The sequence below is a fragment of the Chrysoperla carnea genome, chromosome X, assembly GCF_905475395.1.
Source record: "Chrysoperla carnea chromosome X, inChrCarn1.1, whole genome shotgun sequence".
Taxonomy (NCBI): Eukaryota; Metazoa; Arthropoda; class Insecta; order Neuroptera; family Chrysopidae; genus Chrysoperla; species Chrysoperla carnea.
Window position 1 is genome coordinate 16,407,477 of NC_058342.1, and position 19,602 is coordinate 16,427,078.

At 30.7% G+C, this 19,602-nt stretch overlaps 1 protein-coding gene across 1 annotated transcript in view; it reads left to right on the forward strand.

The window, feature by feature from the left end:
- The window catches only part of LOC123302418, a 68,762-nt gene that overhangs the window by 24,022 nt on the left and 25,138 nt on the right, over window positions 1-19,602 (forward strand). Inside the window, exon 2 of the mRNA XM_044885347.1 lies at window positions 3,441-3,483. Coding sequence (XP_044741282.1) covers window positions 3,459-3,483 — 25 coding nt within the window. The 5' untranslated portion in view covers window positions 3,441-3,458. The remainder of the gene's footprint in view (window positions 1-3,440; window positions 3,484-19,602) is intronic.

Below are 19,602 nucleotides of genomic sequence, written 5' to 3' on the forward strand. Positions count from 1 at the left end.
TGGGAATTTGACGTTGATTTTTTCGCTCAATTACTTTTTGAAAAAATAGGGGTGTTCCGATAACTTAATATCAAGTTAGCGGGCCACTTTTCAAATAAAAAACGGCAAATTCCTAATACAAAAAAATTGGGAAATTCGAAAAGTGGTCCACTAACTTAATATAGGTAATTAATTGATAAATAAATTTTCAAATTTTTTGGATCATTTTCATTTTTTTGGTATCGAAAGACCTTAATTTCATAAACTCTAAAAATTTTTTCACTGTCATTATTTTCTTAAATTCAGGTGGGGTTTCGAACTTTTCGAACATTCTGTATAAACGTCACCAGTTTTCATGTTTTTTTTTCCTTGAAACATGATGTAAGTGTTACCTTGCAAAGTAACATGTAATTGTCATTTTTACATTATGTACTTACATAAGATTTTTACGTAAAAAAGTGGGATAATACAATCATTACATTTTAAATTAAAATTAGGTACAACTTAAAACACCATTTCGTTAATTTAAAACTTCATATTACCTATATAGGCCGGCTATTTTTTTCCTGCAATTTTCAACAGAAGAAATTTTCTTGGAAAACACGTTTGGAACATCTTCCGGGGTATTCTCCGAATGCAAAACCAAGCTGGCGAGACTAGAGTGTGCGAGCTTCAGTCTCCATCTTAGAAAATACGTTTTATAAAATACGTCGTTAACCGTGCATCGTGCAATGCAAAAATAGTAAACATTTTGTATAACTTTTATTTTATACTTTTTTTCTGTATAATGTATAGGTTTTTATTTGTAGCGCTCCAAACTTTTTTCAATATGGTTATTGCTAAATATCCTGAATAAGCTTCCTGAATAAGCTTCCTGAATAAGCTTCCTGAATAAGCTGAGAAAAAAAGATGTTCTTTACCAAATTTGGATCTGAGGCCTAATTTACGAGACTATTAAAATACTCATATTAATCAATTAATAAAAAATGCATTCATGAAAATAAAATTCATCCGATAAAACACTACCGACCTAAATGCGAAATAACTACAAAAAAAAAAAAACAAAATTTTATACATCATATCAACTTACAACTTCAACACAATATACATAGTGTGGTTTGTCTATGAGTACACGGTCCGTTTCGATCAAATACATGCTTCACTGGCCTTAAAAGTAAAAACCATCGTTTTATAGCATTCACTTCACTGGATCTTCCTTATCCCCCTTCCATAATACTCGAAGAGACTGTTTTACACAGCTAAAATAAATGCAGTTTTCAAATTTTTAAAGTGTAAAATAGTCATAATTCATTAAGTATATCAGAAAAGATGGCCATGAGTTGTTTGACATTTACTATTTTAAATTTTTACAGAAATATTTAATTGATGATTAAAATTGATGTTCAAATATGGAGCAGTAAAATGTCAGATTAAATTTAATTTTTTTTAAATATATCTTTATAAATTACAGCTTATGTGTTATTCTGATGTATGAGCTATATTGTTCTACAGTTTCATTCAAATCCATTGTGTAGTTTTTGCATGAAAGCGCAACAAACAAACAAACAAACATTTACAGGGAAACATATACAATATATAGGGATAGCAATTGGTTCGAATTGGTAAGAATGATTTAAACAACCTGTTAAATTATGTATAGAGGCAAGCATAGCCAGTATATAATCGGGATTTAAGAATATAATTCAGAATTAAAAGAAAACAAGTGAAAACAAACAATTGACTGAGTTAATTGTTGAAATACCATGTATAGGCAGTGTTGATAACTCTGTCACATTTCACATACATACATATCTGACATATTTAACTGATATTCTCATATAATGCGCAAGTGTTGATGCGCAATCGTTTGTTTTTTTTGACGTCATGTAAATAACAAAAGATATTCACTTTGATATTCCTATATTAATACACACTATAAAATTTGTACCTAATTGACGCCCTCGTGGGTAAACAGTGATGTTTACAAAAAAATGTTTCAAACAAAAGTTGTTTATTTTTTTGTAAGGAACATTTTTTACATTTAAACTTTTATTCTATCTCTAACGGTTTACAAGATGGGTACTACGGACCCATGACCCAATTGACCCATGTTGCTCATTTACGAACTTGACCTCACTTTTTACGTCCTAAGCACGCTGTAAAAATTTCAGCTTGATATCTCTTTTCGTTTTTGAGTAATCGTGACCACAGACGGACGGCCGGACGGCCGGACGGACGGACGGACGGACGGACAACCGGAAATGGATTAATTAGGTGATTTTATGAACACCTATACCAATTTTTTTTTTTGTAGCATCAATATTTTTAGGCGTTACAAACTTGGGACTAAACTTATAATACTATGTATTTTTCATATATACATGGTATAAAAATAACCAAATTATTCTCTCAAATGCGATATCACCTATATGTTTAAAATATATACCTGGGTTAGCAGTTATAATTAGTTTGATACCTTCATTCATTCTCACAAAATTTCACATTTATAATATATCAGGATCAGGATTAGTAGCAAAATAGAGTTTTTTTTTGCAATAATTTTTCATTTATGGCACTCCTTCATACTATGATAAAGCACATCCTCTTTTTAAGTAGTGTTTTATTGGATGAATTTTATTTTGATCAATGTATTTTTTATGAATTGATTCATATAAGAGTAGATTAATTATCTCGTAAGTTAGGCCTCAGGTCCAAATTTGGTAAAGAACATTTACTTCTTTTTTTTCTGAACTTATTCAGGAAGCGAAAGTTCTGCAGACAATTATAGAATACTCTGTATATAGTTAACGATTCATGATACACTAAAGTATCATAAGTTTAGAGCGTTATAAAAAACCTAAGCATTATACAGAAAATAAGTTTTAAACTAAAGTTAGAAAATGTTATGAAAATGATTCCTATTTTTTTTTTTCGTGCGCTGCGGTTTACGAGATATTTGATAAAATGTGTTTTTCAAGATGACGACTCAAGCTCTCGCCAACTTTTGGTTTACATTCAAAGAATGAACAAATTCCAAAAAAAATCCCTTCTAGTAGAAAATTGCATTATGAATCTACTCTTTTCGCTCTGGCTACTGGTCTATTTCAGTATGTTATAGAACGAGCAAATATTAAAATTGGCTTCTTTTTTAACAATTATATAGCAAACCTTGAGAATAAAACAGCCGATAAAAATCCTTCAGGATTATTGCAAAAATTAAATTATTTATTAGCATTGTTTTTCAGCTAAGTAACCCAGAAAAAGTAAAATAACCCACTAACTTAAACTAGCTTCACTTGTTTGTCAACTTTCAAAAAGAAAATTGATTTTAAAAAATTAGACCAGGTCAAACAAACCCTTAATTATTATTAAGGAGCGTATTTTTCCCGAACAATACGTTCGTATGTCCTCCCCTAATTAAGTATTTAAAACAATATTAATTTTTTTTTCAATATGCCCAGGTTCCACACAATGTACATATGGAAAATACAATACAATTAAAAGGTAATCAAAAACATTTTTCTAAGAAAAAATCATTCTAATTCACAAATCACATTATAGTCCAAGCAAATTAGACATTAAGTTACTAAAATTCTGAAAAAGCAGTTTTGTAACGTAAAGTAATAGATTTTTTTTCGTTTTTCGAGATTGTTTCACAAAACCACTGGTTAAAGCCACCTGCTAATTTTTACTCCCTATCTTTTATAGTTTGGATAAAATTTACACCAAATTTTTACATTATTCTATCTCTGAAGGTTTAAAGTGGATCCTGCGGAACCACGATCCTATTGACCTAAGTTCATTTACGAACTGACCCTCACTGTTGACAGCTTTTTTCGTTTTGAGTTATTTTGAAAAACCGGAAATGGATTAATTAGGTGATTTTATGCCGATACAAACTTGGGACTAAACTTAGTATATCTTAATACACTTACATATAAAAATAAAAAAGGTGAAAAAAATTGGTTTAAAAAAAAATTGACATAAAACAAAATAGAGAGTTGCAGATCTAAAAAACAAATGAAAAAAAAGAGATAAGCTAAAGTAAAATTCGTTCGAAACTTTTCAAGAAAACACGTTTTTATCACGATTTATTGTCTCGGCTCACGGGGAATCTCTTCGAGGCTCGAATTGTAGCTCTTAATAGTATCTTTTCAAATATATCATACCTTTATATAAAAATAATTTAAATTTTCTGCAAAATAATGCGAAAAAAGTGCTTTGGAAAGCCATGTGCGATCGGTAATGAAGCATTCTACGACAATTTAAACAAATAATTTTCTTCGTTAAGACTTTTCCTAAAACCTCTGCATAGTTATTAATCTCTGAAACTCGCAGGTGCATGATAAAAACGTGAAAACGCAAAGAAAAACATTATCGAAAATACGATAATCAATTACTAATCAAATTTGCTTGGATTATTACACAAAGATTTTTCTATAACTTAAAGACCGAAGCACATAAAAAACTTCCTGGGAAGGGAACTTAATTTTTTAGGTTCCTTTTTATGAGGGATTTTGATAGTAGGGGTAGGTGTCCTATAATGATCCCCTTAAGAAAAATTGTAATTTATAGCCAAACTAATCAAGATATGTATAACGTCGAAATATTTTTGATTTCTTTATTCAAGCGTTGTAATTTTGGCATGCCAATTTCTATGGATCAGTCCAAATTTTAAGAACTATTCAATATTTCTCAAAAGGGATCGTTTTTAGTGCTTTTTGTAAAAATAGGTAAAATAATCCCATTGAATTTTTTACAAACACTTCACATAAAATATTAATCGTTCTTTTACATTGCATCAACGATTAGTATGAACACAAAAATCACTGGTAAAATCGTTTAAATTAACACATTCAAGACCCGTCACATGATGAAGGATCATTTTACCTATTATAATTTTACACACAAAATAGGGATCATTTTAACATATATAAAGGGGATCATTTTACCTGTAACGACATATTTGAATACCGTTATAAAAACTGACCTTAAAATTCATTATACACCAATCAAAATGTATTATAATATTATTAAAAGTCAACAGAGGCCAACAGTAAAACAACCAGCCGGCAAAAACTAACACAAAAAAAAAAATTTTGCGTTGAAATTTGTCTTATCATGTATCAAAAGCAGTAAATGTCACCATAAGTCTTTGTTCAACGATTAATTAGATCACGTGAAAACCGTCTATCGATAAATATATTAGGTTAGTGATTATCTTAAAACAACGATGTATCATTTTACCCTGAGGGTGTATTATATAGCACTTTCCCCTACATATTTTTCATTCGAAATTTTCATGGAATATCTCCACTCCAGATTATATTGAAAAGACTTAATTTTGACATAGTTTTAAAATAGTTTTTAAAAGGCATAGTTTTGACTAATTTTTTACTCGGATATCTCAAACAGCAACTCGATCACGAAATCCTCAGGGACGGCTCATATACAAATAAACATGTTTTTAAAATATTTTTCTCATTTTTATACAAATGCAATTCAATTGGACGTAAACAAATTTATTGCGCGCCAAGTAAATATTTTTTTATTTTTTTGTTTTCATTTTAATTAAAATCGAATGAGAAATATGAAAAAAACATAAAAATTAAAACATTCATACTTCCAATAAAATCTACATATTACAGTGAAACTTGAATAAGTGGAACCTGGATTAGTAAGAAACCTCCATAGCTGGAACTCATTCTGAGATCCAAACACTTTGGTACAAAATTACCTCTGTTAGTGGGGCGAAGCAAACCTCTATATCTGAGATTTGTTCTTTCGATTTTATCGTCATACTTACCTCTATAACTGAGATAGCGAGTGATTAGGCACTAAACTAATTCTTAGCCTCAAGTTTTAGTTTTGCTTTACTATCATACGGATGTTTATTTGAAAAATGCCAAAACGAAGACTCAAAACGTTATCGTAACTGTAGTTAATATCCGTTTATTAAATTGGGAAGACTGTACCGAATTTAATGTGCCAAAGTCTACTCTTTATAGAATAATTCAGAATATTCTGAACTTGAACAGTGTTTGCTAACAAGGGCCAAGCCACTTCTTAACATAAACGTTCCGGTAAGTGGACCGATGATCAAAGAAAAGGCACAAGATTTCGCGGTATTGTAGCGGCAATGGTTGGTTAGAAGGGTTAAAAAGAAATAGTATAATTTTAAAAGCAATTTGCGGAGCAAGTTATGCTGTTGATGTTAACAAATGTAGCCAATGGATTGAAGACCTGTCAGTTCTTCTTCTCAATTATTCTGTTGATGGTATTTTTAACGCAGACGCAGATAAAACTTTTACCTTTAAAGGTAAGACCTATCACGGCAGAAAACTTAGTAAAGAGCACTTTACTAAAACATCATTATTTTAGACGATATTTTATTTAATAATCGCACCTCTATAACTAAAGCACTTTACTAAAACATCATTATTTTAGACGTTATTTAATTTAATAATCGCACCTCTATAACTAAAATAACCTGTATTCTGAACACTATTAATGGACTCCTCTGTAAATGAGACACATATTTATTTATACCTAGATATTTAAGAGACTGGGTCCGTGGGATACCTCTATAAGTGAGACAAATTTGCAGATTCCTTGACGTGTCACTTAACAAAGCTCCCCTGTATATTACACTCTTGTAAACATTTGTTTCTCAAATGTCGAGCCATACATATTGTGTTATCTTCTTTGAGGAACACTTTAATTTAAACCTTCCGGTGTATGTATTAGCATATGTGTTTTTTATTGTGCTTAAGGGTGTATGAGCATGACAACAATGTTTAATTTAAAACCCCCAAAAAATTTTATAGGTACCTTTGCTCAAAGAATATTTCATTTCCGGTTATCCGCCTGTCCGCCTGTGATCATGATAACTTTATAGCGTGCCTAGGACGTAAAAAGTGAGGTTGAGTTCGTAAATAAGCAACATAGGTCAATTGGGTCTTGGTTCCGTAGGACCCATCTTGTAAAACGTTAGAGATATAGCAAAAGGTTAAATGTAAAAAATGTACCTTATAAAAAAGTAACTAAAATAACTATTGTTTGAAACATGTTTCCGTAAACATCCCTGTTAACCCGTGAGGGCGCAAATTAATTTATAACATTACATAATACGTATTATATGGAAGTATCATAGTTATGTGTGTACACCACAATCGATTCATACAGGGCGTTCTGTTATTGATTGCAGATTGTTGGCTTACAGAATAAGCTCATAAAGACGAAGGGAAAAGTTATTTATCAATTTTCGATCTGAGGCCTACTTTGATACTTAATTAACCAAATAAATTAAGACAATATTAATTCAAAGTAAATAGTCTTATTGTATCACAGATCACTTAGATAGTAAAAGCAATACCTGCCTATTACATAAACAAAGTGGGTTGTCTTATATTTACATTCATAAAATAAAAATTCTCAATAAATACAAAATATTGTAGATGTGTATAAATAATACATACATACAATAACTTGTCTGAATCAGTTGCCTGATTGACATAACTAAAACAATAATATTTTTATTATTTACTTTATTGTGTTTGTAGAATATAAGACAGCCCTCTTAGTTTACGTAATAGGCTGATATTGCCTTTAATATCTAAGTGAACTGTGATTCGATAAAACTATTTACTTTGTATTCATATTATATTAAATTATTTGTTTAATAAGCTATCAAAGTACGCCTCAGATCGAAATTGGGTAAATAACTTTCCCTTCGTCTTTATGAACTTATTCTGTAGGCCAACAATCTGTAGTCAATAACAGAACGCCCTGTATATACACGACTGTGACTATGGTTCTTTACTTACATGACGTAAAAAAAACAAACGACTATCTACATAGTATTTCAAGAATGAAATCATTCAATAGACTTTTGTCCACTAAGAATAAATCGGTTGAACAAAAGTTTCTTATGATTAATCATGATATGCAGATAACAAAACACAAAATTAATTTTTATAAAATATAAGGATTATTATTATTTTTTAAAATAAATGCTTTAAAATTATACATCCGGTCACGTTAGAGCAAACACCAATCAGATGTACTTTGAAGGTACTACGTCGGCTATGTAAGCTTACAAACACAACAAGTGAAAACAAACAGTTGAGTGAGTTATCTCTTGAAATACCATGCATAGACAGTGTTGATTACTCTATCACATTACACATACATACATGTCACACATACATAACTGATATTCTCATATAATACATACTATAAAATTTACGCTTAATTTGCGTACTCACGAGTAAACAGTGATGTTTACGAAAAAATGTTTCAAACAAAAGTTGGTTATTTTTTTATAAGGAATATTTGTTACATTTAAACTTTTGTTCTATCTCTAACGGTTAACAAGATGACAAAGACCCAAATTGACCTATGTTGCTCATTTACGAAGTCGAACACTTTTTACGTCCTGAGTGCGCTGTAGTGCAAATTTTGTTAAGCAACAATATTTTAAAGTATTACAAATTTGGGACTAAAATTAGTATACCTTGAAAATTATTAAGGTTTCTACTTAAGTTGGCTACATATGAAAAATTTTTTTATTATAAGGCTTACGAAAAAAATTTTTTCTTTATAAAAATCTTTGCTTTCAAAAATATTAACATTCAGCTATTCAATTTAGACATCGAATATACAAGATGTCCTCCAATTGGAAAAGTTTGATAGGAATTTTAATGATACTTTAGAAATGAATAACATTTTTAACTGATAATAAAAGAAACGGTTCTAGAAATCTCTCCCGAGATATGTAGGAGTGTATTTAAACAATTTTGTAAAATAACAATTACATGTATGGAACATGAAGGTGGATACGTTGAAGCAAAAACGAACTGAAGATAACTGATTTTACTTACGCCAACAATAATAATTGTAACGTAATGTGTGGAAAATTAAAAATTCTGTATTAATTATTTTGTTATAAATGTTTCAAATTAGCAAATAAACATTTTAATTACAATGACTGCTTGATTTGGCTAACAGATAACGTGTTTTATAAGTAGGATTTGCAAAATTTAATTTAAAATTGAAGTGGTCAAAACATTCCTATCGTTAATAATTCATTCGTAAACAATTATCTTCAGTTCGTTTTTGTCTCAACGTATTCACCCTCGTGTTCCATACATGTAATTGTTATTTAACAAAATTCTTTAAACACACTAATTGTATTGGATTTTAACGTTAAGGTAGTTCCTCCGCGACCGTCCAGTCAAAAAGTTTTGGACTAATACTATCATTCAGTGCATTAACTGTCCTATGACTATTATACATATACCATATATTATTTTCAAAAGACTGTAGTTCTTCACTACTGTTTCTAGTATACATATAAGCACACACACTATGACATATGCCTTTAACATTAGTCTTCATATCTTTTCCACAAAAATCATCGCTAAAACGAGTTATTTATTTAAGTTTTTTATCGAAACTATATGGTAAATAATTTTTATTTTTATTTATATATTTTCTAAATATAGTATTCTACATTATATTAGTTTTTCATAGAGATGGTGGACGTCATTCATTGGTAAATAAATATAATATTTGTAAATTTGTGTATTTTTATACACTTCTCCCATGTACACGTACAAATTGCGGCACTTTTAATTGCTAATATCTCATGTATGGCATGGTAAATCATCTTCTAATTTTAACAGCAAGTGTATTATGAATTAAATATTTTATATTCTGAGTTTTGAGAAATTCTTGGAATATCACTTTCGTGTAGGTACTACCTTAAGATATCAGCGCCACGAATAAAAAAAATGTAAACCATTTTCGTTACAATCAGCTGATTATTTCAATGATTAGAAAGAGAGGAGATATTGTTAGGCCCTGGACAGGGCCTAACAATATATGCTTTCTTATATATTTTAATGTGCTGTGCTATATTTACTCCCCGAGTCTTTTATAATTACGATTATTTTCCTACTTTTTTATATAAACTTTGTAGTTTGTGTTGTTATATAAATTTTTAAATACAAAATTTGAACCTTAATTTTTAAATTTGTATACTTTTGACTTCATAGTTGTGTGTGTTTTCAAATGCATTTTTTATAATAATAACTATTATTTTAATAGTTATTGAAATAAATACCACGATACTCGAAATAAAATTATATATTAAGAAATTCTATTTAAAAAATACAATTAAAAAACATACAACGGACTTACATGTCGCTAAATATCGATATTTCGATTGCAACGCAATCATCGTCAGTAGCAAAATTTATTCATATAACCCATTACAAACATTTTACACAAAATTAAAAATAAACAAAACATTACCAACAAAACAGTAACGATTTACAAAAAATAAAATTACAAAAATTATCACATATTTGAAGAAAAAATTTCTCAATACCACCAAACTTTTCGTAAACATTGCACAACAAATTATTTAGTGGGTTTGATAAATTATTTTATCGACCTTAATTTATATCTGAAATTTGGTATCGTTTGTGAGATGGGTGTGTCCAAGTTTGCTATAACTGACGAGAATTGTTTTATGGCTTGACCTTTAACAGTTGTCCATTTTATCAATTCAGAGTCAGGCATAGGACCTTTATCCCAGTTCAGAGTCTTATTGCCTGCTTTATGGATTAAAATGCTTTCGTAAGCATCTAAACTATTGTGATGTCTAACTGATTTAATTAACTTGGCAGGTAGAATTTTGTGTTCTGTATTTAAAACATGGTCCGCAATGCAAGATTTCTCGATTCGATGATTCGATTCGAAGGGTCTACATTTCTAAACGGCCATTAACATGCATATTGAACTTTCTCAATTTGTGGATACCCTATACATTCGATGTCAAAAGTGAATAGCAGAATTAAATATTTTTGAAAGCAGAGATTTTTAAAAGGAATAATTTTTTATCGTAAACATAATAAAAAAAGTTTTCCATATGTAGCCAACTTAAGTAGACACTCTATAAAAATAATTTAAACATAACTTTTGAATATTTATTTTCAATTGCTGTAAGTCTTTCAAATCTTGCTTTTTTTTGTTCAATAGATGGCAGAAATACTTTGTTAGTCTATTGTGACCACATTTCTGAACAAATTTTCTCTAGACAATAAATTGTTTATTTACTACATATTTTCTTTGAAATATTATGAAACAAAAAATCTTAATATATAAGACAAAGTCGAGTTTATGCGAACACATATAAGTCGAGAACTACTGGACCGAATTTCAAGGTTATTGATTTTTTGAATTTGTCTCTGTCCCGAATAGCAGAATAACATGAATTTTATTTTATTTAATATTTTCCCTGCGAGAAAATTAAATTTTTCCTCGAAATCTCCTTATCACGATTCTCAGACCACAGAGAATTTTTTTCTGCATTAAATTACAGGAGTTATTTTTTTATTTAAATAGGTAAATGCACAAAATCCTAACAAAAGTACGCGGGAGAAGTGACTCCATTTTAAGAAAAACCATTGTAGGCTATATCTCCATAGCCGTGCACTTTTCACCAAAAATGGTAATAACCTTTACTGTAGATAATTAAATTATTTACCTTTTTTGCTAGGCTGTTTTTTGTATCACCAACCGGTTATGACTTGTATGACTATGACGATTTACTCATTGACTATTTGACCGATATCTCTTCTAATATTTGTTTAAATAAGAAAATTATAATAACTAAACTTTAAATCTACAAATTTCCAAAAACATTTACTTTAAACTTTTTTTTCTAAATTATTATTTATGACGTTATAACGCGTTTAATGTTGCATTAGAGTTACAGATAATTGAAAATTTTTTCTGGCACTAATTTACATGAGTTATTTTTTTCTAAAAATAGGTTAATTATAACGTACTGAATGTAAATACACAAAACCCTAACAAATTTGGAAAGGGAAGTGCCGCCATTTTGAGAAAAACCGTTACGGCTTATAATCCCGTAACCGTGCACTTTAAGCCAAAAATGGTAATAGCCTTTTTTGCAGATAATTGAATTTCCTATCTCTTTAGTCTATTTTTTTTTTAAATCTTAAATAAGTTAATATTTTGCAGGTAAGAAGGCAAATTATTCATTGCTAATTATGTCACTAACGTTAATATTTTTCATCTATTTATTGAATTTTTATCATAGCAGTATGTATACTTCTTTTGTATTAATCTTGCACCCGTTAGTTGCAACATTAAACGCGTTATAACTTCATAAATATTAATTTTTGAAAAAAAGTTTAAAGTAAATGTTTTTGGAAATTTGTAGATTTAAAAGTTTAGTTATTATCAGTTTCTGATTTAAACAAATATTAGAAAAAAGATCGGTCAAATAGTCAATAAGTAAATCGTCATAGTCATACAAGTCATAATAAATGGTTAGTGATACAAAAAAAAGCCTAATAAAAAAGTAGGTAATTTAATTATCTACAGCAGAGGTTATTACCATTTTTGGTCAAAAGTGCACGGTTATGGAGATATAGCCTAAAACGGTTTTCCTTAAAATGGAGGCATTTTTGTAAGGATTTTGTGCATTAACATTCAATACCTGATACTGAACCTATTAAAATGAAAAAATAATTTTTGTAATTTCATGTATTATGGACAAAAGTAATAAATTTCTATATTATTCTATAATATTTTCTGTATTAATAATTACACAAATAAAATGAACATTGAATTTTCTTCTGCATAAGAAAAATTTTTTTATCCCAGTCCCGGTGATATATTATCCCACACACGGGGGTGAGAGCAGTCACAGAAATAACTTATTAAAAAATAGTAACTGAATATAACGTTATGACATATTAAATTGTCCTTACTCCAAATAGGAATTTCTCATATATTTTTATGGACTTCATAACCTAACATAATTTATATATAAGTTTGAATTCCCCCCCTCTTACATGATTTCCACGCATGTGTCTGTTTAGTTTAAGGATATGTTGAAGATACAATAATAATAATAATAAAGCCAATTTATTCCATCAACCTTAATTTCACATTTCATTTGTTGATAGTAAGTTTTATTTATATGTTTGCTCAAAATCTATTTTAGTGGTTAAATTATTAGCTCAGTGGGTTAAGGCGTAACCAATTCCGTCCGCGGTTTGCTTAGGGTATCGGGTTCGATTCTCGCCATCGCAACAAAATTAATTTAATTAATAGGTGAGATGGGCTGGTGTAGTGCCTGGTACATGCATGAAAGAGGTGCACTCATCCTCTGAAATTGAGGAGCTGATAAAACACATATATGGTATCACAATGGGCTCTATAGCATAAGTGTGCACTTCGTGGACAGCCAATATAACCTAACCTAACCTAACCTAGTGGTTAAATTAATTGTATTTATTTTTGGTTATGGACCCCATTTTGGGTATAGACCTTCCCCAACCTTTTCCGCCTTCCTCTATCCTTACTCTGGTCGATCCAGTCTCTCCCCACTGCCTGAACGATGTCGTTTGCACATTGCTGCTTTAATCTGCCGGTTTTTCTTATGCCTGATGGTTCTATACATTTGGTGGTGGCTACCTTCTACCTGTGTAGCGATTAATGTGACCAGCCCATTTCTACTTTATTGTTAATGCTTGTCTCAGTGCATCTGTTAAATTTGTTCTCTGTCTTATTTTCTCGCTTCGTACTTTATGTATTTTTCTGATTCGTAGTATGCTTCTCTCCACTTCTTTTTGTGTATTCCCTATTTTTTGTTTGGTATTTTTTGTGAATAACCAGGTTTGACAGCCGTATAGGAGGCAGGGCATAATACAAGTGTCCATGACAGTTTTTTCATGTATAGGCTATAGTTACCTTATAGTTAATATTTCTTTCAACGACCAAAACTTTTTATGTTAATGTTATTGTTCTCTTTACTTCTTCTAAGTTACTCCTTGTGTGGAATGAAACTTGTTTTCCCAAATAAATGGAACTGTCAACATTCTCTATGATGTGTCCATTTACTTGTATTGGTCTTTTATAATTGTTAGTCATTATTTTTATCTTATTTATGTTCAAATCAAGTCCACCTTTTTTACTTTTCTGGTCAAGTATCGTTACCATTCCCTCTAAGTCTTTAGGTGTTTCAGCCAGCCTCGCAATGCCATCAGCAAATCTTAGATGATTGAGATGTTTTACGTTTATCAGTATGCCTTTTTGTGTCCAATTTATTTTGTAGAAAATGTCTTGAAGAACTTCTAGAAAAAGTTTTGGAGACAGCGGGTCGCCCTGTCTTACACCTCGTTCTATTTTGTAGAGTTATCCAGTGGTTTCAAGCTTGCACTCTTTCCATACACTTTTTTTATTTATTGATGTATTTCTGGTCGATTTTTAGCGAGGTGAAGTAAGGGACGTGCCTTCCTGCTGGAGCTGTGATTAATGCTGTCGATGGCTTTGATGTAATCTATGAACGCTACGTAGAGGGGTCTGTTAAATTCTCTGTAATGTTCTACTATTTGTTCGATTGTCTGTACGTGATCAATAGTACTGAAACCTGAGCCGAAGCCCGCTTGCTCTATAGGTTGTGCGTTGTCGATTTCTTGAGTTATTCGTTTGAGTACTATTTATTTTTGTAACATCTTCAATGAAACGGTTATTGTTAAAGTTGACTTAAAAAATTAGTAAATATTCAACTTGTATGGCGTAAATATGAGTGTTTGTCAAACAATCTAAAAACTATTATACATGTATAACGTGTAGGTAATTCAAGTTGCCTATTAATTAATTTTGTAAATTAGCTTTAACATTGAAATTAACAATTTATGATTTATTAACAAATAGAAACATTTTCGCAGCTATATCTTGGTTTACAAGTGATATCTAAAAAACAAATTAAAACAAACAATTGACTGTGTTAATTGTTGAAATACCATGACGATACCAAATGCTACCATAGACAGTGTTGATTACGTAATCGTTTTTTACGTCATGTAAATAAAGAAAGATAGTCACTATTAGATAGCCACAGATACTGATATTCCCATACACAGTGGAACCTGGTTAAGTGAAATTCCAAGAGACCTGCAAAGTCTCACTTATAGAGATATTCCACTTACCCATTCCCTCAAATACTCAGGTATATATAAATATGTGTCTCATTTACAGAAGGTTACATTACTCGAGGTCGGAATACAGGTTCTTACAGTTATAGACGTGCGATTATTAAATTAAATAACGTATTATCAATATCATTGCTGTCACAAAAATTATGAAAACCGAGCTTTTGCGCGAAATCTTGTGCCTTTTCTTTAATCATTGATCCACTTACCGGAACGTTTTTGCTACGAAGTTGTTTGACTCATGTTAGCAAACACTGTTCAAATTCCGGATATTCTGATAAACGTACACGTTTTTATTTCTGATAAACGTACACGTTTTCGTTTGTCCTTCAGAACATTATAATTGAATTTTATATTTATTTAGAATTATTCTACAAAGAGTAGATTTGGATTAAATTCGACACAGACTTCATCGCGTGTCTTCTCATTTACATAAACAGATATTAACTATAGTTTTTCACGTACCGATAACGATTTGAGCCTTCGTTTCGGCATTTTTCAAATAAACACCTGTATGATAGTAAAACAAAACTAAAACTGAAAATCATTCAGGCGCAAAACTAGTAAGATGCGTAATTTGCGGGTAGAATAAGAATTTGTAAATAAACAAACAAAACGATGTTATCTCAGTTACAAAGGTTAATGCATATAAAATTCACTCGCTGTCTCAGTTATAGCGGTAACTATAATGATAGAATCAAAACAACGAATCCCAGATATAGAGGTTTGCTTCGTCCCACTAACAGAGGTAATTTTGTGCCGAGTGTTGGAACCTCAGTATGAGTTCCAGTTATGGAGGTTTCTCACTTATCCAAGTTCCACTGTACATTTTTCCTTTTAATTTTATAGTTATGTTCTTATTTAGATTTGTTCACTCAGTAGAATAAATTCATTTTAATTATTATAAAAAAGCTACGGATCGCTTCAAATTTTCAAATTATATAAATTTTAACTCTATAGAAATAATTTTGCACATTTTTATCAACAATCAATAAACGCTTAGACACACTATACAAGCAGCCATAGTACTTTTTCTCAAATTGCCAATACAGACCTTTTTTGAGGCGAATTGTGAATTTACCTCTATACAAAAAAACGAGAGGTAATTTTCTAATGTTTTAAAGTTTTACTGTATATTTTTTATTATAACAAATTAAAAACCTTTAAGTTCGTAAAAATCTATCGCGTAGACTACGAGAAAAACGTCCCAATTTGAAACATGTATTTTCAAGAAAAACGCGTTTTCGACAAAAATCAGTTCATGTGTATGGCTATTCCTTTTTCCTATTTGTTTACCTCTATGTACATATTATTTGCTATCATGGGCGTCACCGAGGAGGAGCAGGTAGGGGCAACTGCCCCTCTCTAGAGATTCACAAAAATAGTTCACAGCACCGACTTGCTTTAAAAATGCAAACTGAATTCAAAATTTCAGTTTAGTATGAAATTAGAATCAATCAAGCTACCTATAAATTTTTAACTAACCATCTTTTGTAGTTTTTGAGAAAAAGGAACTAAATTTTTGCCCTTATTCAGACGCTTACGGGAAAACAAAGTTATTTACGAAAAAATGTTTCAAACAAAAGTTGTTTACTTTTTTAGATAAAACAATTTTACATTTAAATTTTTGTTCTTCCTCTTGCGGTTTAGGAACACTCAATGGACCCAAGTTGCCAATTTAACTCGCTAAAACTTACTTAAATGGAACGGAATTGGACTAGTTATATTTATTTTATTAATACCTATATCAACATTTTGTTTGAAACATCAATATTTCTAAGCGTTACAAACTTGGGATTAAACTTAATATACTCTGATGTATTTCATATATATAGGGTATAAAAGCTAAATAAAATCATTTTTGGTACCAAGTTTTTGGGAAAAGGGAGCCCTTCCATGAAAAAAAGAAATAGTAGAAAAATAAATTATTTGGTAAGGCCTCCACACGAAAACACAAAAAAAGTCCACGTTTCTCACCAGTATAAATCCGGATTCCATTGCCTATGACCCCCCAAATATTAAGTCTAGATCCAAGCCTGTTTTCAGGTAAATTAATGGTAAAATAAGTAGGTCTAATTTTAACTCCATAAAAGAACTTGCCCCATTTTGCCATCGGCTGGCGACTTTCTTATTTGATATTTTTTAATGTTTTCAAAATATAAGGTGACGAAGAATTAAAGTGATCTAATTAGACGTGATTATGTAGGAAATGATTAATAATTAATGATTGATGAGTACTAAATTAATTATTCAATTTTATACAACTAGGTTAGGTTATATTGGCTATCCACGAAAGACACACTTCAGCTATAGAGTCCATTGTGATACTATATATGTGTTTTACTACCTCCGCTGATAATTTCATTTATCAGCTTCTCAATTTCAGAGGCTGAGTGCACCTTCTTCATGCATATAGCATGCACTACACCAGCCCATCACAACTATTAATTAAATTAATTTTGTTGCGACGGCGGGAATCGAACCCGTAAGCATACCGCGGACGGAATTGATTACGCCTTAACCAACTGAGCTAATACGGCGACGTTATATAACTAAATCACTCATATTGTTTATCTGTAATAAAAGTGGCGGAAACAAAGCACTAAAAACAGTCAAAATTTGAAAAAATTTGAACAGTACGACGGATTTGAATACGGTTTTCTGCATTTGATTCGTTAGAGGAAATTTTGTGACCTAAATTGATTTATAAGAAATTAAAAATATATAATTAGCATAAATAATGTGCATTTTATAATTGCATTGTAAATTGACCGTTAATATACCAAATTTATAATTCGGTTAATACTTGTTACACGGGGGTTTTTGGGTTCGCTGAACACGAATAGCGTGACAGAATTAAACGTACCTGGTGTTCAGCGACCCCAAAAACCACCGTGTAACAAGTTTGGAATCATTTTCATCACTATTCACCGAATTGTGGATTTAATATTAACGGTCAATTTAAAATGCAATTATAAAATGCATATTAATCATTGCATATTTTTAATTTCTTATAAATCAATTTACATCACAAAATTTCCTGACGTTATAACGAATCGAATGTAGTAAACCGCATTCAAATTCGACTTACTGTTCAAATTGTTCGAACTTTGTAAAATTTGTAAATTGTAAAATTTGAATAGAACCTATAGAACAAATAGCTAACACACCCATAAATTTAATAGTTTACGAGATATTCGAAAAAAAACCGATTTTCGCGACCGTCGATATGGAATAATTTTTGCGCACATGATTTTTGAATGAATTTTTCATTGGTCATTTCTTTGCATCCGAATAAAGATAATGCCGGTCAAGAAACTTCACTTGTATTTTTAAGCAGAAAACCATTATTTTCCTGGGTGTGAATATAAAATTTTAAATAATAAAGTCCTCTTAAAAGTGTCAAAAACAATAAATAAAGTCCAGTCAAATGCTAAATTGTTGGTATTTCATAATATGTCTCAGTGTATATAAGTGAGACACATACATAACTGTTAATCTTTGTACATGTACTGATTATGTAATAATAATTATTAATTAATACAGCGAAGAGTTTAAAAAACTTCTCTTAATTGTTAGTTTTAAATTTATTAACTAACTTATATTTTTATTACTTTGTTGTTCACTCTTCACCAGGGCTGTCACAAATGTATGTTTAACATTATCGTAGATTTTGATTCCTACAAAAAAATTGTTTGCTGTCGGGCTCGTGCGCAGGAAATATCCAATTGGCGAACGAAATTACCTAGAGATGGCTCTGGTGTGAATGCAATATGGCCGATATAGAGGATTTTCGTTCAAGTTGTCAAAATAAATTTTTGCATTTTTTTTTGTTTATTTGTTTTTTTAACATGGAGAAAGCCCTGGATATTAATATTGGTGATATATTTTATCTACTTGGTGGATCAGTAAGGCCGTTGATGGAAGGAGAGGCGCTTTCTCGTTCCAAAAACTTGTTTTTCTGTGGTATCCAATCGAAGCAAAATAATTGTTTATTAATCAAATCTCCATCTTTGCAAACGTCGAACATCACCGAGAAAACTCATGAGATCTAAATCAAAGTGTTTGTAGTCAATGACAACAAAAAAATCGAATGCTATTGTTCTTGCAAAGCGGGCGCGGGAAGCAAGTGCAAGCATGTTTTTGCGACATTGTGCGACAACTGACGCCTGTAGATCTTGTTTTCCCACACTGGGGAACACCACAACGTTTTTCATTTTTGATAATTTCCATCTCAACAACAAAAACATTCAGCACTTGTGTAGCTGTCAAAACTCAAAATCCTCTATAATAGTTTCACTAATCCTCGCTGCGCGGCGCCACCATATCTTGCGATCGCGAATGGAGAGGTTCAAACTATTGTTCGCCATGCTAGGTCAAAAAGTTAATAAATGTTAGGTCAATAGGTCAAAAGGTGATATTCAGTTACCATTTTTCAATAAGTTAACTTTGCGAAGTTCCGAGAAAAACTTTTCCAAAACTCATCGACCCCAGCTGATCCACAAACATTCTCGATCTAAGGTATGTTTTGAGACGACACAAGATTGTAAAGAAGCGTTTATTCGTCGCCGCTGTCACAGGCAAA